Source organism: Coenobita brevimanus, chromosome 57, assembly GCF_032717465.1.
Source record: "Coenobita brevimanus isolate Jiangsu-jjx chromosome 57, ASM3271746v2, whole genome shotgun sequence".
NCBI classification, from domain to species: domain Eukaryota; kingdom Metazoa; phylum Arthropoda; class Malacostraca; order Decapoda; family Coenobitidae; genus Coenobita; species Coenobita brevimanus.
Genome location: NC_137010.1, coordinates 16,204,274 through 16,232,082, shown reverse-complemented (window position 1 = coordinate 16,232,082; position 27,809 = coordinate 16,204,274). Strand labels below are relative to the sequence as shown.

General features: G+C 44.5%; 1 protein-coding gene across 3 annotated transcripts in view; it reads left to right on the top strand.

The window, feature by feature from the left end:
* The first annotated feature begins 5,473 nt into the window (after window positions 1-5,473).
* Window positions 5,474-27,809, top strand: part of LOC145402291 (soluble calcium-activated nucleotidase 1) — a 91,505-nt gene continuing 69,169 nt past the window's right edge. For 2 of the 3 annotated variants that reach the window (XM_080274425.1, XM_080274423.1), the window contains exons 1-2: window positions 5,686-5,792; window positions 23,965-24,137. In XM_080274425.1, the coding sequence (XP_080130551.1) occupies window positions 24,015-24,137 (123 nt within the window). In that variant the 5' untranslated portion in view covers window positions 5,686-5,792; window positions 23,965-24,014. Of the gene's footprint in view, window positions 5,599-5,685; window positions 5,793-23,964; window positions 24,138-27,809 lie in introns of those variants that run through there. The other variant, XM_080274424.1, reaches the window with a different exon arrangement.

The following is a 27,809-nucleotide window of genomic DNA, read 5'->3' as shown; positions in this document are numbered from 1 at the left end:
ACATTTAAATTTTAAGTCCAGTCCGTACTATGATAATAGAGGAGATATAATGCATTGGTTTCCTTTAGCCTACTTTGATTTTCGCAATTTTTTCAAACCTCCCTCCCCGCACAACTCGTCTTTTCATCAGAATTTTTAATTATTCAGAGTTGTGGCACGATTTAAGGGTACGGACTGGACTTGAAATTTAAATGTGTGTTACACCAGCGCTTAGATTAAGCAGGTTTCCTTAATTTTCTGTAATTTTATCGTGTCGGCGATTTAAAGGAATTGTTCGAATGCTGACCTTGACTTGGACTGTTGTAATAATTTGCTGACTCATATTTCTATCTTCCTAAGCAGATTTCATTGTTGTTAAGTATATAACGGATTTGTTATTGCTTTTGACGATTGTATTGTCGACAAACCCAGTATCACATCTGATAATAAAGAGAGTATCGGTTTACGCAACAACGAAATCGAACAAACATCTCCAGCCAATCAGAATCTCGGTGGGAACAGTGTTGCCATACATGCCTGGCCAAATTAATTGGTATGAGGTATAGATGGCATGAGCTGCTCTCAGATTCAAATTGAGATAGTGATAGAATCAGTATCTAAATTAAGTAAGGAATAAATCCCAAATTTTCCCCAATTCAATCAAAAGTCCTGGCGTCATGGGTACACTGTTCAATAAATTGTAAAGAGAATTGAAACCCACCATATTTCAAAAACACCATCTCATTTGACTAAGCAGTGGCTGCCCAACGTAGTCACTCGAGCCCCAGACGTCGTATCTAATGGACGTTCGTTCAGGTGAGCCGTCCACATTTCTTCTTCCTCCCCCCTCTTTTTCTTTGTTTAATCCTTACTTGTTATGGACTATGTGAAGTAATATTGTTGAGAGTTTAACGTAGTGACTCGAGCCCCAGACGTCGTATCTAATGGACGTTCGTTCGTCCCCAGACACCGGCGACGTCAAAGTGTGCACGAGGCCTTCTCGTGGTATTGCCCGTAGACTCTCACATACACACTTAAACTACCCATGAATTATTTTACAAACCGAATGTAGTTGATATGGTATTATTGATCTATCAAGTGAACTTTTTTTGTAGATAAGGAATAGAAATTTAAAAGTGATGTGATCATGTAACGGAAAGGTGAAATTCAAATTCATTAACCGTTCTCTTTCTTTAATATTAATATGTTAGAAAAATCAGGAGCGTGGAAGGGAACTTAGTGGTTGTGGGCAATAATGTGATATTTGAGTTGTACCTCGAGGCTAAACAAGCCCGAGTGATTGTGTATTCTTGGTGATTATATTTCTTTCTTTTTTTAATTATTCCTCGAGGCTAGACAAGCCCGAGTGATTGTGTATTTCTAGTGACTATATAGCATTGATGATTATGAACTGTAAATAGTACTGACTTGATGTTGGATTCTAGAAAACTACATGAGGAGAATATATTATATGGGTGAAAGATGAACACAAGTAATCATTCTTATTGGTTCGAGGCTATGCCAGCCCGAACAGATAATCCATGCCCGTAAAAATGTCCCTGTCTTGAGGTTATTGTTGAGCCCAAGAGTAACGGCCAAAAAGAAAGTAAAGTACAACAACTCCATATATCGCGTGTATCAAATTGTTTTCGTCTGGTAATAATGTTAGAGGAATGATCATCCAAAAACCTTGGTAACATATACAATCTTCTCTCATACTAAAAAGGGTCATGTAATTAAAAATGTTTTGTGAAAATTAGCAGAATTATTAAAGTAGAATAAAGTATATATCATTTTCTTTTCTTTATTAGTGTACCTAATCAAGGAAATTGTCCTCAAGCCAAATTCACTCCCTTCCCAATTCAAGATTCCTTCGCTGAGGGAACGACGACCATCTGTGGTACTGACTAAATCTAAGCTCGGCCAAAAACTACAAACGCTACCACAATTCTTTCTTTTCATAAATATTTACCATCTATACTAAGTCGAGTACCACTTATATTATCCATGGATGAGTTGATCAGTACCCAGAACAGGTAAGATAAACATTTACAGTTTTACACTGGTGAATACCAGTGGGATAAAAATACTTATCATTACATATGTCCATTTACACTATTACACCTTCATACTCTACGATGCACTGCAATAGGAATGGAGGGCACATGAGCTGGTGCCCTGATCATTTGAATGTATCATTGCCTATAGTGCTATTAGGTTGTATGGGCAAGACATTTTCCAAGGTGTTGCTGTGGAGGGGTGTGGGGGATGGAAAGGGAAAGGTGCCCTCTGTGGGAAGACTAGGCATGTCAGATAGGGGGGTGGGGCGGTGGTGGTCTGTGGAATGTGGAGAGGGTGAGGTGTTAGGTTATGTAGGTGCAGCCAGTGTTAGGGTGTGAAGGAGCGCATTGCTTGCTGCCAGGGCCAGGGGCAGCAGCCAGTGGGGCTGGGACATGGGCTGGGAGTGGCTGCTACTGGGACCGAGACTGGGACCTGGGTTGGCCAATGCTGGGGCCTGGGGTGGCTGGTGCATGGGCTGGGGCCTGAGGCTTGGAATTGCCACCACCAGCGCTGGGGCTGGGGCCTAGGGCGGCTGCTACTGGGGCTGTGGCTGGGGCAGGGGGTGGCTGCAGCAGTGGCTTTTGCTGGGGCCTGGGACAGCCGCTGCTAGGACCTGGGCTGGGGGTTTGGAATGGCCGCTGCCGGGGCTGGGGCCTGGGACGTCTGCTACTGGGGTCATGGCTGGGGTGTGGGACAGCTGCAGCTAGGATTGAGGCCACGGTTGGGACCTGGGACAGCCGCTGCTAGAACTGGGGCCGGGGATTTGGAATTACCGCTGCTGGTGGCTGAGGTTGGGGCCTGGGGCATCCACTACTGGGGCAGGTTTCCTCTGGCATCACTTCCCACGAAGATGCTTCTTGGCCAAAGCGTGTATGATAAATACACAATGTATATACGCTTGCAGAGGGGTTTGCACTGGGGGGGGATTGAGTGTTGGTTGCATTGGGGAGGGTTTCTTTTTCGAGATCGGAACTAGAATACACCACGAGAGGAACAAGGCAGAAAAACTCTGGTCAATTAACCTCATAGGTGTATTATCTTAAATTCACACAGCACTGAGTACAATGCAGATAGACTACAATTAAGGAGTTTTCCACTATTCAGGTACAAAGTCACAATCTAGACAGGAGGACTCCGACAGGGCTACTGAAGTTTTGGGCTCTCACAGGTGTTGGAGGGGTCCCGTCAGGTGTGCCTTCCCTCAGATGGCACAGGAGTACCCTTGGGGGCCGCATCATCTCGAGTGGGCTGCTGGGAAGCGTGGAGAGGGGCCCTTCTCTAGTGGGGCATTGGTGGGGCGTTTGGTCCTCAGGGCTGGGACCAAATAGGGACAGTAAGCACGCTTGTCTGCGCCCACCCTAGGGAGGTGGTTGTCGTCCTCTGGGGCTGGGGAGGTCACGCCCTGGGGTTCTGGAGGTGCCTTGGGGAGTCCAGGGACTGCAGTCTCCCTCGGGTTGGCTCGCCGTCAGGGGTGGCCTGCGGCGTCCTCTCCTTCAGGAATCCGACTGTGTTCTGGTGCCAGACATTAGTTCCATGAGGTGTTGGAGTCTCACACTATTTTTACATATTACATACAGAAATGTTTATTCATAATTAAAGAGTGTTATATAGTGTGAAGATAATCAACCAAACACTTCGGTGTAATTGTGGCATGGGATAGGATGGGCGCCCAGACTTGCAAAGCCAGCATTTCTCTGACATAAACAGTTAGGGTAAAGGAAGGCGATAGAAAAATATAAAATGTACATATGCTTAAGTCTTGGGGAAACATATATCCATACTAATATATTTAATGTACTTAATACTGCCTTGTTGAGGTGTCTGATGTGCATGGTAGATTTGTAACTCACTTCTACTCATGTACAAATCCCAGAGTGTCTAAGGGATATGGCATCTCTAAAAACGGCTGACCTAAGGCCAATCCCAGAGCGGAGCAGGGCAGATGTAGCAGATTACACTCAGCCTTCAAGAGAGAGAGACATACTACTCTGAAAATACTCTCTTGTCGCAGTTGTATCTTTCTGTGGCGAATAAAGAGAGATAAAAACACATCTGGTCCAGTTTCTGTTCACCTACACACTACCAAACAGGAACTATGCCAATATTCCTGTCACCTGTGATGCAGAGAGACATTGTGGGAAGTGCTAGCAGTGGAACTCAGTGGAGTCACACCTAAGCGGCTACATAAAGTTGGTTGTCAGCTGCAGATTCCTATGCAAGATGGAGCAACAGCATCTGGTCTCGTCTGGGCGCTGGCTGCACTGCTCGTACTACGAGGGTCACAATGGGGCCTTGCCAGACCTCCTCCAGACAGGGTACCTCCTGGGGGCTGCCTCCGTGGGGAGAACAGGAGGGGTGTCCCGCTTGGCCGCAGGAGGGTGGGCCAAGCAAGGGACATTCTCTGGAGGGGAAGTCACAGGGGGCGAGAGATGGGTGGTGTCTTGTCTCTCCCTGGCACAGCTGGTGGCTATCACCAAGGTCTCACGGGCAACAGAGGTAGGGCGGCTAATGGCCATCCCTCTCCTGTCAGTGTGGCAAATGGCCATCACCGGGGCCCACCTTCCTGACAGGACTGAGGGCGAGGTGCGGCTAGTGGCTATCACCTGTCCATAGGTGCGGGCAATGGCCATCACCGAGGTCCTGTGAGGGGAGGCACAGCTAGTGGCCTTGACCTGTCCTCTGGCATGGCTAGTGGCCATTGCCGGGGCCTTGTTCTCCAAATGGACTGTGGGCTGAATACAGCTGGTGGCCGTCATCTGCTCATGGGTGCGGCTAATGGCCGTCACCAAGTTCCTGGGTGGGGAAGGAACAGCAGGCAAAATGTGGCTAGTGGCCATCACCTGCCTGCTCGCGCGGCTTGTGGCCGTCTCTCCCCTAGTGCGGCTAGTGGCCATCACTGGTTTCTGCAGGGGGGAGGATGCAGCTAGTGAGCGGCTAGTGGCCGTCTCGAGCCTAGTGCGGCTACTGGCCGTCACTGGGGTGCTGTCTGGGACTGAAGTATCAGCCCCACCTCGAACCTCGCGAGGGCTGGTCCGGCTGGAGGGTAATGCATCAGCATTGTGTAGTTTTCCTCGGGTCCGTCGCGGAATAAGGCCGCAAGGTAGTAGGGGATGTAGGCCCATACTGCCTAGGTATTGCGCACACTCTCAGAGCCTCTCCGTGGTCCCCTTCTGGAGTTGGTGTTGCAACGTCTTGATGGTGGTTCGTCGCGGTGGGTATTTCATGAGCCTCTGCGACAAGCGAGGAGACAAATCAAGCATGGCATTCCTCTCTCTTTAGTATGTATGTCAAAGTACAAATATTTCTTATTTTTCGGGGGTGTCACCCCCTTCTCACCTGATTAATAGCTTCGCCTCTCACTCTTGCCCTTCCCCCTCCCTCTTTCTGTTTCCTCTTCCGTTCTTTCACCTTCCTTTATATCCGTTCCGTCTCCCTCCTTCCTGTCCGTTTCCTCACCCTCATTTCTCTCCCTTCCTCCTCCCTCTTCTCCCCCTCTTCTCTCTTTCCCTCTCTCTCATATTTTTTCCACAAATACTCTGCCGACAATAAAGTTACTAAGTAGGGATGAATAAGTGAACTAATGGAAATAGTGATCCCGTATGATCGGTGAAAAACATGCCACGTCCGCCGTGACCAACCTGCAGCTGTTATGTTACTGTGTGACACCACCTGCTTCTCTTAATTTTAGGACGAGGCGGCCACGCACACCACCATGTCGTGACTCCAGGCTTCGGCGGACTGTGCAGATATTGGTAACTGCTGTAACTTGTATGTACACACAGTTAATGGTGTGCTTTGACTTTAGCAAATTTGGGCCAAGGTTGCACCGTAATTATTTTCTGGAAGACAGATAAGCGAGACAACTTAGTGCACGTACAGAGTCATTTAGGTTAATATTAGCTGTTGGGAAAATCTTTTAGAGGTTGGTTTATTTTGTTTGTAATGGTGAACTGATAACCATTTAGGCCAGTTCTGTGCTATATATTACAGTAGAACCTTACAGTGATGATTTTAGTAGCTTATACTGTGATTCAGTAAAGGATTTGAAGTTCTAAAATTTGAATTCAACCAGTACACATGAAGGCTAGCTCGTACACATCCTGTCTTAGTGTTGGCCAATAAATCTTGTTAATTACAGTAGTGCACCAACTTTCGCTACAGCAGGATTTGCGGAATCCACTTTCGCGGCATGCACCAAATATTCCCTAACTTCCACTTTCGCTTGAAAAAAATCGATTTTCGCGCACAAATTTTGGGTTTGGGACAATATTTTGAACTTTGGATTTCCTGCACTGCCCGCCCGCAACCCACCGCCATCTTGAATGACGTCATGTCAACACTCTGTCCACCCATTCCCGCCATTGTGTACGAGCGTGCTAGCTCCATTGTGTTGGATTCTCACGGTTCAATGGCCTCTACTATACCTGGTAGTGTGGGGAAAGGGCCTGGTGGTGTGGGGGGAGAGCCTGGTGGTGTGGGGGGAGGGCGGGAGGCAGTGGTGGTGATAAAAAGTGGCCGGGACATTCAAAGTCAGGAGGAAAGGCCAAGGCTAAAAGAGAGTATTGTGGTCTCTGTGGTATGTTTCTCCTCATATAATGTGTACTGTACAGTTTTTATTGTTTGTATCTCACAATGCAATGTACAATAGTGATTTGATGTACTGTATTGCAAGTGAAAATGAAAATCTGATGTTACTTTAGGATAACCGGGAACCAATTAGCCTTTTTGCCATAAAGACAATGCCCCAACTTTCCCTAATTCCACTTTCGCGCATTATTTTTGGACCCAATTAGGCGCGAAAATTGGTGCCCCACTGTATAAGAGGATTACTTATCACTACACCTCTGCTTGATTTTATTAAATCCTACATCATGACCTGTGCCCACAACATTACAGTAATAATATGATACACATACTATTTTTGTGTTGGTGAATGATTATTTCATGCAAAATTTCTTTCTCTCTTGTTTATGGTCATGTTCCTTGGGATGTATCAATCATTTTTTGAGTGTGATGGTGGACACATATTCCAGCTTCTTGGTCACCTTTTAGTACCTCTTCCAAACATTCCTTTTTAACCTAACCTAACCTAGCAATTTAACTTAAACAAGGTATGAGTAAGTTTTAGTAAGTCGGCCATTACAGTGTCATTTAGGCATAAAGAACATGATGATAACAACAAAAGGGGGAAACTGTCAACATAAAACAATTCTTTACGAACATAAAAACAGTCAGAAGTATACAGAAAACAGACTTGAGTAATAGGAATTGAATTGGTAAGGTCCTACTTAATGTATGTTTACCAATAATGATAATAATAATGGTCAGGTTTCTTATTTCTCAGAAATACAGTTTTTCTTGAGGGAGTGAATGGCTCTTAAAAAAAAAAAAAGCTAGCTACATTGCAAGTGTTGAAGAAAACAAAGGAAAAAATGTACACACACACACACACACACACACACACACACACACACACACACACACACACATTGCCGACAGAGGAGCAGCTTCTAGCTGATTGTGGGGAATTTCGCTAAAACAGCGGCGAAGTGGAGGCCAGCCTATTGTGATTATGTGAACTGAGTGCGTGAGTGGTGGTCCCATCTGATATTTGTGAAAAAAAATGAGGATTCAGTCAAATAAGAGCACAAGATACAGTAGAAGTTAAAAATTTTTTGTACGAGTGATCCACAGGTATACATGGCGAGTGATGAGAAGGGTGGGTGGTGAACTGAATGAAAGGAAGGCAGTAATTGATTATGTGTGTGTGGATGAAAGGATGCGAAGATGTGTAATGGATGCAAGAGCTTATAGAGGTTGGGGGAGTGGACTTTCTGACCACTACTTGGTGGTGGCCAGAATTAGGATCCAAGTAAGATGGAAAAATAGAAGAAGGGAAAGACGAGAGGAAGGAGTAGTGGCAAAGAGAGTGGAAAGGTTACAAGAGGATGAAAAAAGGCAGAGTATAAAGGAGAAGTTGAGGAACGATTGGGTAAATATGAATTGGAGCAGATGGGGGACGGGGAAGGTGTGTGCAGGATATTTACAGAAGAAATATGTGCAGCATGTGATGTGGTGTGTGGGAGGAGGAGAAGACGGAGAGGTGCAAGGAACAGCATGGTGGACTGAAGAGGTGAGACTGGCTGTGGCACAAAAAGAAAGCATACATGAATGGATGAGAAATAGGGCCGTGGAAGAAGTGGAGAGGCGGAAGAGAGAGTTATATGTAGAAAGAAAGAGAGAGGTGAAAAGATTAGTAAGAGAGAATAAGAAGAGAGTGAATGAGGAATTTGAGTGTAAAGTGGAGGGACTGTAAGAAAATGTTCTGGAAAGAGGTGAAGAGAGTAAGACAGGGTGGAAGTGAGGTTAGCAGGGGAGTGAAAGATAAAAATGGTAGATTACTAGTGGAGAAGGGAGAAAAAGTGAGCAGATGCAGAGAACACTTTAAGGACATTATTGAACATACAGGATGGAAGTAATGCGAGTATAAGTGGCTGGTGAATGGCTGGGAGAAGGAGGGAGGTGAGAAGACAGGAAGAAATCAGTAGGATAGAAGTTGTGGAAGCAATGAAGAAAGTTAAATTGGGGAAAGCCCCAGGAATTGATGGAGTGTGTGGTGAAATGCTGAAGTATGGGGGAGAGATAGTAGTAGAATGGATGTGGAAGATGTGCAGATTGGCCTGGGAGGAAGGTAGAGTCCCGGAGGATTGGAAGTCAGTTATAATTATTCCCTTGTACAAAGGAAAAGGGGAAAAAGAAGTATGTGGTAATCATAGGGGCATTTGTCTTCTTAGTATAATAGGAAAAGTGTATGATAGGATACTTATTGACAGAGTTAGAGAAAGAACTGAGGAATTAGTTGGAGAAGAACAGGGAGGCTTTAGGAAGGGAAGAGGTTATGTAGATCAGATATTCATTCTTAGATCTTTAGTGGAAAAGTTTCTAGAGAAGGGAAAGAAGTTGTATGCGGCTTTCATGGATTTGGAGAAAGCATATGACAGGGTGGATAGACAAGGATTGTGGAAAGTGTTAAGAATATATGGAGTAGATGGGAAGTTGTTGAATGCTGTGAAGAGTATGTATGAGGATGCTAAGACTGCAGTGCGTGTGGATGGTGAACTAAGTGAATTTTTCTCTTTGAAGGTTGGGTTGATACAGGGATGTGTCATGTCTCCATGGTTGTTCAATCTGTACATGGATGGGGGTAATAAAAGAGGTACAAGGTAGGGTAGTGGATGTTGGAGTGGCTCTGGTGAGAGAGGATAGTGTTTGGAAACTCCCTGTACTGTTGTTTGCAGATGATACTGTGTTGTTGAGTGAATACCAAGGGGAGCTGCAAGGCTTGGTGGATGAGTTTGGGAGAGTTTGTAAGAAACGGTATCTAAAGGTGAATGTAGGGAAGAGTAAAGTGATGGTCTTTGAGAGAGGTGAAGTCAGTGAATGTACAGCGAGGTTGGATGGTGAGGAATTGGAAAATGTGAGTATGTTTAAGTACTTGGGTAGTGTGATGAGTAAGGATGGAGGTTTGGAGGGTGAAGTGCTTGAAAAGGTATAGCAGGGAAGAAAGGTTGCTGGTTCTTTGAAAGCAGTGATAAGAAACAGGGAAGTGAGCATGGAAGTGAAAAAGTTACTACATGACAGTACTGTATTGTGATACCAACTCTAACGTAGGAAGTGAAGCTTGGACATTGTTGGAAGGACACAAGTCAAGAGTGAGAGCAGTGGAAATGAGTTATTTGAGAGGAGCCTGTGGGGTCACATGGAGAGACAGGCTGATGAATGAGGATATAAAGGAGCGTTGTGGTGTGGATGTGGATGTGATAGGAAGCGTTATGAGGAACACACTGAGGTGGTTTGGCCATGTGGAGAGGATGGAGGGTGAAAGACTGACGAAGAGAGTGTATGTGAGTGAGGTGGAGGGGGGAAGAGGGAGGGGGAGGCTGAGGATGAGATGGAGGGATGGGGTGGAGAGATATCTGAGAGAGGGGTGTGTGAGTTGGAAGCAGGGCAGTGAAATGGCGGGGGACAGGGCGACGTGGAGGGGATTTATTTGTGGCCACCCCAATCAGGATTGAGGCATCTGGCAATAGATAGATAGATAGTGTAATGGGGGAAGGAGAGAGTCCACTGCTTACATCCAGTGCAGGTTAATTTGGGGGATTCTTCAATGAAGCTGGAGTGAAGGGAGTATTAAACTGAACCAAACAAGAGTAGCAGGTGTAGAGAAAGTGGTTGAGAGAAATGCTATCTAACTATCTATCTATTGCCAGACGCCATAATCCCGTAAGGGGTGGTCATTTGACTTTGAGTTACAGTATTTGTTTTACGGGGAGGGGCACTAACCCTCCACCAACCCACTTGTTGACACGTAGGGAGCACATATGGTCTGGTTATATGGTTACCACCCAGCTTTGTAAATGGTTTCTTGGCTTACATGAAACCATTTGGCTTGTCACTCAATGTAAAGCCACCTGTAAGGGAAGGAAAAGCAATAAGAAGTGACAGGAAAGATGAGAGAAATAGGAAGAGAGGAGGAGAGGCGCAGAAAAAGAAAGGTAAAGGCTAAGGAAGAAGTAGGCAGCACTACATCAAGTGAGTGGATGATTATGCCCAGGAATTAAAAAAGGTATGGTCAGTAATTAGAGAGTTGCAGGAATGAACACTACAACAAGATGTAGTGCAGAGCAAGAGAGAGAAATATCAAAATTAAAAGTGAGTACAGTAATGATTCAGCCTCAAATGAAATCGAACAGCTGAAAAGAGGAAATCAGTGATTGGAGGAAGAAAGGGATAGGATGAAAACTAAACTTGAACAGTATGAATCAAAAACAAAGATGCAAGATGAGCACAGCAAGGAAATCAAGGAGGAGCATAAGGGATGGATGAAAATTCCAGAAGGGAAAGTAAATCTTAAGGAAATTATAGAACAACAGAAAAAAGAAAACCAAGAAAAAATGGAGAAGGAAGTGGTTAGGGTACTAAAAGTAGAGAATCACTTGTCAGATGCAGCAGAGAAGAAAAAATACTTAATTATCTCAGGTTTGAAAGAAAAACCTATGTCAGTGAGGTTAGAAAGAGAAAGGGAAGAACTGGGAACAGTGAAGGAAATAGTGTCAATAGTTATGGAAGGAAATGATGAAGCCCAAGAGGAGATTGACAAGGTGTTTAGGCTGGGAATATATGTGGAGGAAGGGACAAGGCCACTATAAGTAAAATTTCAATCTCAGGTCAAGGTAAATGAAATAATCAACATGACTTGAAAATTAGCAGATAAGGAGGGATTCAAAAATATCTGGGTAAGGAGAGACGCAAATGAGGAAGAGAGAACTAAAGTAAAGGAACTTGTTAAGGAAGCCAAGGAAAAAGATAACCAGAGAACAGGGGAAGAGAAGACAGAGTTCTGTTGGAGAGGTATGGATCAGAAATTGAGGAAATGGTACTGTACCATAAAAGAGAGGGAGAGAGAAGGACAAAATAAAAAAGAGTGCAAAAAGATTGAAAGTGGCTTGTACTAATGTAGATGGTCTAATCTCAGCAAGGCTAGAAATAGACGATTTCTTGAGGGTAAATGAGCCAGACATTATGTGCTTTGCAGAGACCAAGCTAAGAGAGAATACTGAAATCCGAATGGGAGATGGGAAATACAAACTAAGGAGAAGAGATAGAAAAGAAAAAATGGGAGGAGGAGTGATGATAGCTGTGAAGAACAACATAAATGTGGGTAATGTGGAAGTGGGAGAGGGTAGGGCTTAAGTGATAAACATGATACCGGTACTAGAAACCAGAGGGAAAGGCGAGAGAGACATCACAGTAGCATATGTTCCCCCCCAAAACAAGGGCATGGAATGAGGAGAAATATCAGTAGATGTTGTCAGACATGGTCAGATACCTACAGAAAGTGACTGAGAAAAGCAACAACATAATCCTGATGGGACTTTAATTGTAAGGAGGTAAACTGAGATGAGTGGGAATCAGGTGGTAGTGAAGATTCGTGGGGCAGTATACTGTTAATTACAGCAGTGGATAATGTAATGACCCAGTGGGTCAAAGAAGAGACAAGATTTAGAAGTGATGGGTGGGGGCGCTCATCATCCAATCACTCGGTACAGTGTTGCTCTCGGGTGTCTGTCCTTTCCTTTCCTCCTTCCTTCTTTCTTTCCTTCCTCTTCTGTTGTTCTTTACTTAATTCTTTCCTTGTCCTTCTGTCTGAGGGTGACATTACACTCCCTTGTCTATCTGTCTTTCCTTCATTCTTTCCTCTTCCTTCTGCCAATGGGTGACAAGCTAAATGGTTTCCTGTCCACCAGGAAACCATTTACTATGCTGGGTGGTAACCATATAACCAAATTATGGCATCTGGTGGTTTAGTGGGTAATTACTTCACTCCATTCGGTTTATATCCAAGGAATGGTTGAGGTGTATTGCTTACTCAATGCCACTCAGGAATGAGTGAGGCTGGTCACTCTCGTCTTAAATGTCAGGACCAACTTGCCTAGCCCCGGGCTCCTATGTTCCTCATGGGGCAACATAGGATTGGATGATGGATGGATGGGCACACCAACAGGACTAGATTTACTTCTAACCAAAGAACCTGATGCAATTGAATCTCTGAAATATCTGCATCCTGTAGGAAAAAGTGATCATGTAGTGATATACGGTAGTTCCAAACGATAGAAGGAAATAGGGAGACAAGAGATGAGCTATACAGGCATAGAAGATACAACTTTGGGAAAGCAAACCTTACAGGATTGAGAAAATTTTTCAAAGAGGCGGAATGATGAGAATTCAGGGAAACTAGAGATACAGAAGAAGTGGGTTATCTTTCTAGACTTCTATAATACGGGTGTGGAACAACATGTGCAAAAAGTTAGTGGCAAAGAGAACTGAAAAAATGACTGGTTCAGCAAAAGGTTTATGAGAGCAAAAATAGAAAGGGGTAAAGCATGGAGCAAATGGAGAAAGAGAAGTAATGGTAGAACTAGAAATGAGTATACCTTACAAGAATACGTCGAGGGGGAGAAGAACTTTGATAGAGGTATAATTGACAAATGTAAGGAAGAACCTAAAATGTTTTACTGGTTTATTAATAGCAGATTGAAACAAAAGGAAGGAATCAATAAGCTGAAAGTAGAAGGAAATGTGTATTAAGATACAGTTATGCAAGCTGAGATAATGAACAAATACATTCAGTCAAAGTTTACTAGAGAAGTGATTTTGTGGAGGAGAGAGTGACTAGAAATATAGTGTTAAAAGATGTAAAAGTTGAAGTGCTAGAAGTGCACAAGTTACTGGAAACTCAAGATGTGAGGAAGGCCCCAGGACCAGACAGGGTCTCTAACTGGACAGGTACTAAAGGAATGCAGATAACAACTGGCGGATATGATTCACAGTTTAATTGTGTGTTCTATGGAAGAAAGGAAAGTGCCTTGGGAATGGAAGAAGGCCAGTGTTGTACCAATCTGTAAGGGAGGAAACAAGGAAGAGCCCCTGAATTATAGACCAGAGTCCCTGACCAGCTTGGTTGCAAAATTTTGCAAGAGAATCCTGAAAGACAGATGGACAAAATATCTGGAGGACATGAACATTTTGGCAGAAGGTCAGTTTGGGTCCAGAAGTGGAAGGTCGTGTGTTTCCAACTTGTTGAGCTTCTACTCATGGGTGTTTGATGTGCTACAAGAGAGAGAGAGTTGGGTGGATTGTGTGTATTTAGCTCTCTCTCTCTCTATGTTCAGTGCCCTCCAAGTTTTGGCAGTGTTTTCCAGTCACAGTCTTTCTGACACAGTATTGAAACATTAAAACACACATAGGAATATCCATATTAATGGAAATTGGTTATATTGGTGAAATGGTATACCATCATCTTCACTGGTGTTTATACTATAAGAGAAGCTAATTAAAACAGAAAACTGATGAGTAAAATAACAAAATGCTGTGAGAATAAAGGGTGTTTGAGAGTAAAACTTACCATCATATATAGTAACTTCCTACCATCCCAGTGCAAAATTTTGCCCACACCTTGCAAAAGTTAAGCATACTGTATGTCTAGATGCATAATTTCATGAGCTTTCTCACGAATTTCATGGAATTTTGATTCGACCAATAATATATATATATATATATATATATATACGGTATATAAATCAGGGCTCTTGTTTGGCGAGCCACAGCTCGCAAATACGAATACAGTAATCACTCCAATATCCGGATCAATAGAGCCATCGGTAGGTTCGGATATTGGTTTTGTCCGGATATTGGGCCCCAGCTTATGGACTTGTACTTACGGACCCTAACACAGAGAAACACCTATACAACTCCCTCCGGACATGCATAGCACCTATTTAACACCCAAATCACACCAATAAGGCACATAAATGACTGAAATAAATGCAATAGACACATAAAATGTGGGTTTAGAAGTATGTTCATACATTAATAAACATTCTGGTACTTATGGACTCTAACCGAACCTAACCTAACCGAACCTAACCGAACTCTGAAAAACACATTCCTACTGCACATGCATGAGGTAAGTTTAGTATGGAAAGAAGTACAGTATGACACTTTCTGGTAAGTATAGTATGGGAAAAAATACAATATGAAACATTCTGGTAAATATAGTATGGAAAATAGTACAACATGAAACATTTTGGCTACTTACAGCAAGTCCCTGGCCACCTCGATGAATAACCGCCTCCTCTCGGACTCTGACAGTAAGAACGATTTCCTGAAGCACTTGCACTACACTCTTCCTGAAGTCTTGCACTGAACTTAGTCACTAACACACAGAAGTCCGTTCTTTTCACAGTGTTCACTTTAGTCCAAATAATGTTCCATTAAATTTAAGTGTTGCACATTAACTTTTCCCAAGTTTTTTTAAGTTTCCAAAGCCAAAACAAAGAAGGTTAGTTACGTTAAATTTCTTTTCTACTTAGTCTTTTCTCCCAACTTGAAAACCTTAACACAACACACCGTTTTTTTCACTGCACAACACTCAAAATTCCCGTGTGGTCTAGTGGAGAAGTTCTTGCTGTTTATTCACTGTCAGAGCCCGAGAGTATCACTGGCAGGCGTCCAAGGGGTGCATCGGTGGGTAGTGGTGATGGCGTACCTACTACAGAAGACTCTGAAGACAGCCGCAAACTCACGTCGAGCGGTGACTCCACTGTAGCTGATGTGCTGGGCTGTGGCTCGGAGCATGAGGGCCTGTCTTGGGGAGGCAACGGAGTGGAACCAGGGCTTGGCACAGCGGGGGTCACGGGCCTGAAAAAACTGTCAATCGTTGACTGACGCAAGGACCGACGATTCTGGCGATTGATGATGCGCTGCCGGAAAGCACGCACTTCCTCCACGAGTCCCAAGGGCCCCATCTCCCTGTCGCAGTCCGGGTGTTCCAGGTAGTCTAGGACGAACTCTAGATGTTCCCGGAGTGCGCTCAGCTTGGGGATGGCTGGAGTAGTGTCCTGCTGGGCGGAGTCTGCATCATCATCGCCTTCGTCGTCGGAATCTTCAAGTTCGGGACTGACACCAGCAACCGAAGACGCGATCTCGATATCAGACAACGTCTGATACCCAGGATCGCCCTCGTCGTCGTCCAACCACTCACGAACATCGTCCACATCAACATCGTCGCCGTGCGTACGTAGCCGTGCATGGAAGTCATCCACGTCAAACCCTAGGAAATCGTACTCCACATCTGTTCCGAGAAGCAGACAAGACCAACCATTTTCAAGAGTTTTCACAGGGACTTCCTTCCATGCACTAGCCCAGTTGTACAGCGCAGACTTGATGTTGTAGCGGCGAAGGTTTTCCAAAGTCCGCTTGCCTCGAGTGTCACGTCCTTCCTTGCGCTCGTCCTCGTCCTCGAGAACCACCATCACCTCGTCCAGGAACTTCCGACGGTACAGGCGCTTTGTTGCCACGATCACTCCTTGGTCCATTGGTTGAATGAGAGCAGTCGTATTAGGTGGCAGAAACATGCACCTAATATGGCCATTCTCAGCAGCCAAGTCCTTGTCGCACGGGTGGGCAGGTGCATTGTCGAGGAGAAGGAGAGCCTTTACCTGGTCGCGAGGAATTCCCAGTGTCTTCGTCTGGTAATGTATGACCTCCTTGACGAAGTGATGGTGAAACCAGTCTTTGAAAATCACAGCTGTGAACCATGCTTTCAAAGAATGGTACCATACGACAGGAAGGACATCCATCACCCCACGAAGGCACCGAGGCTGCTTTGCACGGCCAACAATAACGGGCTTAAGCCGGTGCATGCCGTTAGCATTGGCACAACACAAAGCAGATATCCGTTCCTTAGAAAGCTTGCGGCCAGGTACACGCTTCTCCGTCTCATCGGCGAGAGTGTTCGTTGGCACCGAGCGATAGAATAGGCCAGTTTCGTCAGCGTTATAGACTTGACCGAGAGTGAGGCCCTCCCTGTCGATCAAGCCTTTCACCTTGTGCCGAAACTCGTCCACTCCATCCTCGTTAGCGTCCAATGCTTCGCCATGTGCTTTACGGTTAGTAAGGCCATGTCGCAACTTGAACGCGAAGAGCCAACCCTCGGATGCCTTGAAGTCTAGGGCGTCGTGAAGCCTTGCAAACTTCTCAGCAGCAGCCTTCAGCTCCGTTCCACGTACCATCACACCAGCTGCACGTTGCTGTCGATACCAAATCAACGTGGAGCGGTCGATCTCTGCATACTTGGGAGTAAACATAACCTTCCTCTCCACGTTGCGTTTGCTTCTCGACGAGAAGTCAGCCGTGTACTGCATGAGCTTGTCTCGGGAACGCTTGATATCAAACAAAGTCGACCGGGCCAGGTTGAACTCGCGGAGAATGCGAGAGGAAGACCAACCCGCATCAACCTTCTCCAATATCTCCCGTTTCTTCTCCAGAGTCAACACCACTCTCTTCCTTTTCTCAGGAGGCGGGGCCATCATCACACACACTAAGAGTAGGGCAGAGAGCAGCAGGAGGCCTTGCAGCAAGTACGGCACCACCACAAAAGCGAGCACGTGGGCAGCCATGACGAAGAGCGTAGGTCTTGTCGCGGTGAGAGACAGGCGGGAAGTGGGGAGGATGCAGCGGTGCTCTATCGGACGTCGGAGGAATGACGAACCAAAACAATGCTCTCACGCGGCGCGCGCGGCAAGTTCAAATTACGGACGGCAAAAAATCGATTTTTTTTCCAATTTTTTTGGATTTTCGGACCATTTTGGGAATGTTTGATCCCAGGACGATAAGGTTCGGTTAGTGGGGATGTTCGGTTATTGGGCGTCCGGATATTAGAGGGATTACTGTATTTTTTCCCTTTTGCGAACAAGTTTTACATCCAAGTTGCTCTTCGGCAAGGAGAAAATACATCCACTTCAAAACCCAGAAAACTACAAAATAAGCAAATCACACTTAAATGAACAGAAAAGCACATTGTGATCAATTATTAAGTCTTTCCTTGTCGCCATTCTGAATGTATATAAAAAGACCGACGAATGTTGCCGAGCGTACCCGAACTAAAGCCCGAACGTTCCAGAGATGGTTTGTTTACAAATATTTTGGCTTGTAGTCAGTTTGGCTACTAAAAATTTATTTGGCTTGGCTTGTAAATCTGAAACCTTAGGAGCCAAGTGGTTTGCAACCATCTGCAGTTAGCAAGAGCCCTGAATATATATATATATATATATATATATATATATATATATATATATATATAAATAAAATAACAGAACAGAGGAAGGAAAATCTGTATATCTATCTATTGCCAGATGCCTTAATCCCGTAAGGGGTGGCAATAAACAAATCACCTCCATATCGCCATGTCCCCCGCCATTTCACTGCCCTGCTCCCAGCTTACACTCTTCTCTCTCGTATACCTCTCCACCCCATCCCTCCATCTCATCCTTGGCCTCCCCCTCCCTCTCTTTCCCTCCACCTCACTCACATACACTCTCTTCATCAGTCTCTCACTCCATCCTCTCCACATGGCCAAACCACCTCACTGTGTTTCTCCTAATGCTTCCTATCACATCCACATCCACACCACAACGCTCCTTCACTTCCTCATTGGTCAATCTGTCTCTCCATGTGACCCCCATGCTCCTTTCAAGTAACTCATTTCCACTACTCTCATTCTTGACTTGTGTCCCTTCAACAAGGTCCAAGCTTCACTTCCATACATTACAGTAGAGTTGATATCACTCTGTCATGCAGTAACTTTTTCAATTCCATGCTCACTCTCTTGTTTCTTATCACTGCTTTCAAGGAACCAGCAACCTTTCTTCCTTGTTGTACCATTTGAAGCACATCACCCTCTAAACTTCCATCCTTACTCAACACACTACCCAAGTACTTAAATGCACTTACATTTTCCATTTCCTCCTTATCCATCCTCACTATACATTCACTGACTTCACTTCTCTCGAAGACCATAGCTTTACTCTTCCCTACATTTACCTTTAGATTCTGTTTCTTACACACTCTCCCAGACTCATCCACCAAGCCTTGCAGCTCTCCTTCATCTTCACTTAACAAACAACAGTACAAGGAGTTTCCAAACACTGCCCTGTCTTATTAGGGCTACTCCAACATCCATTACCTGACCTTGTATCTCTTTTATAACCCCATCCTTATACACATTGAACAGCCATGGAGACATGACACATCCCTGTTTCAATCCAACCTTCAAATAGAAAAATTAACTCAGTTCACTATCCACATGCACTGCAGCCCTAGCACCCTCATACATACTCTTCATAGCATTCAGCAACTTCCTATTTACTCCATATATTCTTAATACTTTCCACAATCCTTCTCTATTCACCCTGTCATATGCTTTCTTCAGACTGTGAAGGCCGCATACAGTCTCTTTCCATTCTTTAGAAACTTTTCCACTAAAGATCTAAGAATGAATATCTGATATACATAACCTCTTCCCTTCCTAAAACCTCCCTGTTCTTCTCCAACTAATTCCTCTGTTATTTCCCTATCTCTGTAAATTAGTATCCTACCATATACTTTTCCTATTACACTAAGAAGACAAATGCCTCTTTGGTTACGACACCCTTTTTCTTTGTACAGGGGAATAATTATACCTGACATCCAATTCTTCGGGACTCTGCCTTCCTCCCAGGCCAATCTGCTCATCTTCCACATCCAGCCTGCTATTATCTCTCTCCCATGCTTCAGCATTTCACCACACTCTTCATCAGTTCCAGGGGCTTTCCCCATTTTGAAGAACGAACAAATCAATAAAAAAATAGGAGTTCATAAACCAGATTACTGGCATCTTCCATTCATAAAATGTCTGTAACAGTTGGACTTGAACATCTGTAGGTTGAAGTTTGGGATGAAACAACTCCAGGGAAGCGAGTTCCAGAGAGATGCAGTTTGGGGAATAAAAGAATTCCGATAGGCAGAAGTTCTGCAGTATGGCTGTGTGACATTCCAGTCATGAGCACAACCAGGTGCCCTTGTAGCACAAGGGAAATGATGGAGAGTGGCACAATGGACACAACTTCGCCTGAACATTTGCCCTAAAAGTATCTGTAAAATACTGCAAGGGAGGTAGCATTCAAATATCACCAAAGACTAAAAAGTCATGGGTCAGTGCTTTCAGTGCGAAGAAAGGGGGAGACAGAGGGAGTGAGATGGGAGCTGGGAGGCCTGGCTAGCAAGGCAGGGAGCATGGGAGGATATGGAGGAGGGATGGGAGGGAGGGAGAAGTGAGGCTGTGGGCAGGATTTTCACCCTTCTGCCACGAGACAAATGGGCGCTTTTGGACTTGGTTAGGGGGGGGAACCCAAGGCTGAAAAACACATCCCATTACTTTACATGTTAAAACTACCCCGATTTGCGATATCCAGCCTAACAATGGGTTTTTACCTAACCAGTTGCATTGTTAAACCAGGGTATACCTGTACAGTGGAGGGAGTGTAAGAAAATGTTCTGTAAAGAGTTAAAGAGAGTTAGACTGGGTGATAAAGAAGTAAGTTGGGGAGTGAAAGATAAAAATGGTAGTTTGCTAGTGGAGAAGGGACAAAAAGTGAGTAGATGGAGAGAACACTTTAATGAAATATTGAAAATGGAAAATGAAAGTAATCTGAGTATAAGTGGCTGGGGAATGACTGGGAGAAGGAGGGAGGTGAGAAGAGAGGTAGAAATCAAAATGATGGAAGCACTGGAAGCATTGAGGAAAGTCAAAATGGGGAAATCCCCAGGAATTGATGGAGTGTGTGGTGGAATGCTGAAGCATGAGGGAGAGATAGTAGTAGAATGGATATGAAAGATGTGTAGATTGGTCTGGGAGGAAAGTAGAGTCCCAGAGGATTGGAAGTTCGGTATAAGTATTCCCCCATACAAAGGAAGAGGGGAAAAAGATGTGTGTGATAATCATAGGGGCATTTGCCTTCTTAGTGTAATAGGAAAAGTATATGGTAGGATACTTATTGACAGAGTTAGGGAAATAACAGAGGAATTAGTTGGAGAAGAACAGGGAGGTTTTAGGAAAGGAAGAGGTTGTGTAGATCAGATATTCGTTCATAGGTCTTTAGTAGAAAAGGTTTTAGAGAAGGGAAAGAAGTTGTATGCAGCCTTCATGGATTTCCAGAAAGCATATGACAGGGTAGATTACTAGGGTAGATTACTAGTGGAGAAGGGAGAAAAAGTGAGCAGATGGAGAGAACACTTTAAGGAATTGTTGAACGTAGAGGATGGAAGTAATGCGAGTATAAGTGGCTGGGGAATGGCTGGGAGAAGGAGGGAGGGGAGAAGACAGGAAGAAATTAGTAGGATAGAAGTTGTGGAAGCAATGAAGAAAGTTAAATCGGGGAAAGCCCCAGGAATTGATGGAGTGTGTGGTGAAATGCTGAAGTATGGAGGAGGGATAGTAGTAGAATGGATGTGGAAGATGTGCAGATTGACCTGGGAGGAAGGTAGAGTCCCGGAGGATTGGAAGTCAGGTATAATTATTCCCTTGTACAAAGGAAAAGGGGAAAAAGAAGTGTGTGGTAATCATAGGGGCATTTGTCTTCTTAGTATAATAGGAAAAGTGTATGGTAGGATACTTATAGACAGAGTTAGAGAAAGAACGGAGAAATTAGTTGGAGAAGAACAGGGAGGCTTTAGGAAGGGAAGAGGTTGTGTAGATCAGATATTCATTCTGAGATCTTTAGTGGAAAAGTTTCTAGAGAAGGGAAAGAAGTTGTATGCGGCTTTCATGGATTTGGAGAAAGCATATGACAGGGTGGATAGACAAGGATTGTGGAAAGTGTTAAGAATATATGGAGTAGATGGGAAGTTGTTGAATGCTGTGAAGAGTATGTACGATGGTGCGAAGGCTGCAGTGTGTGTTGATGGTGAACTAAGTGAATTTTTCTCTTTGAAAGTTGGTTTGAAACAGGGATGTGTCATGTCTCCATGGTTGTTCAATCTGTACATGGATGGGGTAATAAAAGAGGTACAAGGTAGGGTAGTGGATGTTGGAGTGGCCCTGGTGAGAGGATAGTGTTTGGAAACTCCCTGTACTGTTGTTTGCAGATGATACTGTGTTGTTGAGTGAAGACGAAGGGGAGCTGCAAGGCTTGGTGGTTGAGTTTGAGAGAGTGTGTAAGAAACGGAACCTAAAGGTGAATGTAGGGAAGAGTAAAGTGATGGTCTTTGAGAGAGGTGAAGTTAGCGAATGTACAGCGAGGTTGGATGGTGAGGAATTGGAAAATGTGAGTACGTTTTAAGTATTTGGGTAGTGTGATGAGTAAGGATGGAGGTTTGGAGGGTGAAGTGCTTGAAAGGGTACAGCAGGGAAGAAAGGTTGCTGGTTCCTTGAAAGCAGTGATAAGGAACAGGGAAGTGAGCATGGAAGTGAAAAAGTTACTACATGACAGTATTGTGATACCAACTCTAACGTACGGAAGTGAAGCTCGGACATTGTTGGAAGGACACAAGTCAAGAGTGAGAGCAGTGGAAATGAGTTATTTAAGAGGGGCCTGTGGAGTCATGTGGAGAGACAGGCTGACGAATGAGGATATAAAGGAGCGTTGTGGTGTGGATGTGGATGTGATAGGAAGCGTTATGAGGAACACACTGAGGTGGTTTGGCCATGTGGAGAGGATGGAGGGTGAAAGACTGACGAAGAGAGTGTATGTGAGTGAGGTGGAGGAGGGAAGAGGGAGGGGGAGGCCGAGGATGAGATGGAGGGATGGGGTGGAGAGGTATATGAGAGAGGGGGGTGTGAGTTGGGAGCAGGGCAGTGAAATGGCGGGGGACAGGGCGACTTGGAGGCGATTTGTTTGTGGCCACCCCAAACGGGATTGAGGCGTCTGGCAATAGATAGATAGATAGATATGACAGGGTGGGTAGACAAAGAATGTGGAAAGTATTAAGAGTATATGGAGTAAATGGGAAGTTGTTGAATGCCATGAAAGGTATGTATGAGGATGCTCAGGCTGCAGTGCATGTGGATAGTGAACTGAGTGAAGTTTTATATTTGAATGTTGGATTGCAACAGGGATGTGTCATGTTCCCATGGGTGTTCAGTCTGTATATGCATGGGGTTATAAAAGAGATTAAAGGTAGAGCAGCCTTAATGAGAGAGGGCAGTGTTTGGAAACTACCTATACCATTGTTTGCAGATGATACTGTATTATTAAGTGAAGACGAAGGGAAACTTACAAGACTTGGTGAATAAGTTTGGGAGTGTGTGTAAGAAACAGAATCTAAAGGTGAATGTATGGAAAAGTAAAGTTATGGTCTTTGGGAGAAATGAAGCCACTGAATGTACAGTGAGGTTGGGTGAAGAGAAAATGGGAAACGTGTGTTTAAGTACGTGGATAGTGTGATGAGTAAGGTTGGAAGTTTAGAGGGTGAAGTGCTTGAAAGGGTACAACAGGGGAAAGGTTGTTGGTTTTTTGAAAGCAGTGACAAAGAACAGTGAAGTGAGCATGGAAGTAAAAAAGGTGCTGCATGACTGTATCGTGACATTAACTCTACGTATGGAAGTGAAGCTTGGGCCTTGTTGGAAGGACATAAGTCGACAATGAGAGCAGTGGAAATGAGTTATTTAAGAGGAGCATGTGGAGTTACATGGAGAGACAGACTGACAAATGAGGAAGTTAAGGAGTAGTGTGGTGTGGATGTGGATGTGATAGAAAGCATTAAGAGAAATACTTTGAGGTTGTTTTGCCATGTGGAGAGGATGGAAAGTGAGAGACTAACGAAGTGAGTGTATGTGAGTGAGGTGGAGGGGGGGAGGGAGAGGGAGGGGAGACCAAGGATGAGATGGAGGGATGGAGTGGAGAGGTACTGTATATGAGAGTGGGGGGGTGAGCTGGGAGCAAGGCAGTGAAATGGCATTGGACAGGGTGACATGGCTACCCCTTGCGGGATGAAGGCGTCTGGCAATACCTGTAGATAGATAGATAGGACTGAGCTGGTGCACCGAGTTGTCTGTTATTACCCACACTGTGTTACTGGGTATTTCTTTGCCACTGGATGATTTACCATTTATGTGATGGAGAATTTCTGTGTCCTTGAAGAGCTTATGTTTAATCTGTACTGTACTGAAAACATTACTCGTACATCAGCTAATGCACTGCTGCCAGTCATCATCATCTCTGATGCTATGTCTCCTCCATGGACATCCCTTTTAAGGGTTGGCCATGACAGAACTGCTTTCAGGGTACTTTTTTCCAACTTTTTTTCCTGTCACACCTCATGTTCCTCGTCTTGCAAAGATACAGGTGTAATTCCACACTTTCTCTTCCTCATTTAATTTGGTCACTCCCTTTCGACATAACCCTTATTTTTAATATACACTACTCTTCAAGATTTCGTAGATGTCCTACTTCTGTATTTTCTTTGATTACATTTGGATGTAAGATGTTTAGACCATTACATTGTTAGAATAGGACAGGCTAAACAACCAGTTTTCATAACTGGCAGGTACTAATCAGACGGGACGCAGATCAACGAGTTTAGACACCGTAATCCCGATGTCCAACTTAGAGACAGAGAAGATGCTGGAAAACAACAGTCTCGTGCTGGACATGAGACAGGCTGTCTTCAGTCGCACACCACTCTCATATAGGGTTGGCAACTCTACACTCCATGTCCAGGTATTATCATCATCATCATCATCATCATCATCATCCTCATCTTCTTCATCAGTGCCTTTGCTTCCTCCTCAGAGTCCCCAAACAGGGGATGGACACAAAAGAAATGCCTCCTTGCTGATTTTTCCATACCACACTGTCTGTCTGTCTGTCTGTCTGTCTGTCTGTCTGTCTGTCTCTCTCTCTCTCTCTCTCTCTCTCTCTCTCTCTCTCTCTCTCTCTCTCTCTCTCTCTCTCTCTCAACTGCACTGTTACTAATAACATCCATTCTCCTTATGCATATTGCCAATTTTAGAAAAGTCTTTTCTCTTGCATGCAGTCTAGATAGTTCTGTCACTTCCCAGGTTTCACTCCCATATGAGTGTCAGTAATAAAATACTTTCATGCAGTCACTGTATCAGTGCTTGTGTATCTGTACTGTATATTGTCTGTTCACATCTATCAGTTATCTGTCCATCTTTCATCTGTAGCCTATCCATAGGGCCATCTACCAGATTTTTCTATATCTGCTTTAATTCTATATTAGTATGGAGTAGACTGTAGCTTCAGCTGATCAGGGCAATACTCTCCAAGAGGATGGGAAAGTCAGTGATAGGGAGAGCTGGAGCTCCCATTTTGCTAGCCCTCAGTACTAACTCTTGACCATCCTCCTTTGCTGACCTTTTCCAGAGTGTCACTAATATGGAGACTAGACTTCCATACTTTCCCAATCATACTGGTATTTCCCTAACTGTCTGCTGTAGAGTAGAATACATGCACTTCACACACCACACAGCATACATGCAGTTCACACACCGCACAGAACACATGCACTTCACACACCACACATATTACCCTGCATTGAAATAAGGGTTGGTGCCAGCATGGGCATGTGGCTGGATAGCTTTGCCCTCACTATCTAGTAATGAACATGAAGGCAAGCTTGGTGCAGGCTTTGTCAACCCAGCTGTGGACCTGGAACAGACTGAGGCTGTCCATGTTCCTCCAGTCTGGCTGTCTGGACTCATGGCACAGGGCTGTGCAGCCAAGGCCTGTAGTCTATCTCCACGTTTTATTTTATTTATTTATTTTTTTAAATTTTTAGTGGACATTTGTGCCTGGAGGGGGTTGGTGATAGCTAATACCCTCTTCAGGCACAAAATGATCCACAGGTATACATGGCGAGTGATGAGGAGGGTGGATGGTGAACTGAATGAACTGAAGGCAGTAATTGATTATGTGTGTGTTGTGAATGGATGAGAAGGTGTGTAATGGATGCAAGAGTATATAGAGGTTGGGAGAGTGGACTTTCTGACCACCACCGTGTGGTGGTCAGAATCGAAGTCCAAATAAAATGGAGAAATAGAAGATGGGAAGGACTGGAGGAAGTGGTTCATGCAAGGAGGGTGGAAAAGTTACAAGAGGATGGAAAAAAGGCAGAATATAAGAGGGGAAGTGGAGGATCGATTGGGTAAATACAGATTGGAGCAGATGGGGGACGTGGAAGGTGTGTGCAAGATATTCACAGAAGAAATCTGTGCAGCATGTGAGGTGGTGTGTGGAGTGAAGAGAAGACGAAAAGGGGTGCAGGGAACAGCATGGTGGACTGAAGAGGTGAGAGAGGCTGTGGCACAAAAGAAGAAAGCATATAGCGAGTGGATGAGAAATGGGCGTGGAAGAACATGAGAGACGGGAGAGAGAGTTATATGTAGAGAGAAAGAGAGGTGAAAAGATTAGTAACAGAGAGTAAGAAGAGAGTGGATGGGGAATTTGGAAGGAACATGAGTGTAAATTGGAGTGAATGTAAGAAAAGGTTTGGAAAGAGGTAAAGAGAGTTAAACAGGGTGCCAAAGAAGTTACTTGGGGAGTGAAAGATAAAATTGGTAGATTACTATAGTCATGGCGCACGACTCTGAGGTTGTTATTATTGTGCTCTGGCAACCTACCATTCAGAAGTGCGTCTGATTTCATGTATACAGTAATACAAAATGCATGTCTATCTATCTATAGCCCGACGCCCTAATCCCGCAAAGGGTGGCCGCAGACAAAATGCCTCCAAGTCGCTGTCACCCACCATTTGACTACCCTCCCCCCAACTCACCCCCCCCCTCCTTCATATACCTCTCAACTCCATCCCTCCACCTCATCCTCGGTCTACCCCTCCCTCTCCCTCCCTCCACCTCACCTACATACACCCTCTTAGTCAGTCTTTCATTCTCCATTCTCTTCACATGTCCAAACCACCTCAGTGTATTTCTCCTAATCTTTTCAACCACATCCACCCCACAGCGTTCCTTCACTTCTTCATTCGTCAACCTGTCCCTCCACGTCACTCCACATGCTCCTCTCAAGTAACTCATTTCCACTGCTCTCACTCTTGACTTGTTCCCCTCTTGCAAGGTCCATGCCTCGCTTCCATACGTCAGAGTAGGGATCACAATACTATCATGCAGTGACTTCTTAACTTCCATACTCACCTCCCTATTTCTCATCACTGCTTTCAGTGTACCAACAACCTTCCTTCCCTGCTGTACCCTTTCACGCACTTCATCCCCCAAAGTTCCATCCTTACTCATCACACTACCCAAGTACTTGAATGCACTCTCATTCTCCATATCCTGACCATCCAACCTCACTGCACACTCTGTGACTTCATTCCTCTCAAACACCATAACTTTACTTTTGTTTACATTAACTTTCAGATTCCTCCTCCTACACACTGTCCCAAATTCATTCACCAAACCTTGCAACTCCCATTCATCTTCACTCAACAGTACTGTATCATCAGCAAACAGCAACACCGGAAGCTTCCAAATCTCGCCCTCATTTATTAGAGCCACCCCCACATCCACTGCCCTACCCTGCACCTCCTTTAAAACCCCATCCATGTATATATTAAACAGCCATGGAGACATCACACAACCCTGTTTCAGTCCCACATTGAGATCAAAGAACTCACTCAGCTTACCATCCACTCGCACCGTAACCCTAGCTCCCTCGTACATACTCTTCACAGCACTCAACAATTTCCCCTCTACTCCATATATTCTTAATACCTTCCACATACCTTGCCTATCTATTCTGTCATAAGCTTTCTCCAAGTCCATGAAGGCAGCATACACTTTCCTTCCCTTCTCTAGATACTTCTCCACTAAACATCTTAGAACAAATATCTGATCTACACACCCTTTTTCCTTCCTAAATCCCCCTTGTTCTTCTCTAACTAGCTCCTCTGTCATATGCCTAACCCTATCAATGTGTATTCTACCATATATTTTACCAGTCACACTAAGTAGGCAAATACCCTTATGGTTACCACATACTTCTCTCTCCCCTTTTCCTTTGTATAAAGGAACAGTTATACCTGATTTCCAGTCCTCTGGAACCCTTCCCTCATCCCAAGCCAATCTACACAACTTCCATATCCACTCCACAACAATCTCACCCCCATACCTAAGCATTTCACCAAACACTCCATCAATTCCTGGGACCTTTCCCAACTTAATATTCTTCATCGCTTCCACTACTTCCGCCCTACTGATCTCTTCCTCCCTCCTCTCATCTCTTCTTCTCCCAGCCATTCCCCAACCACTTATACTCGCACTGCTCTCTCTCCACATTCAACAAATCCTCAAAGTGCTCCTTCCATCTCCTCAGTTTCTCTCTCTTCTCCACCAGCAATCTATTATTCCTATC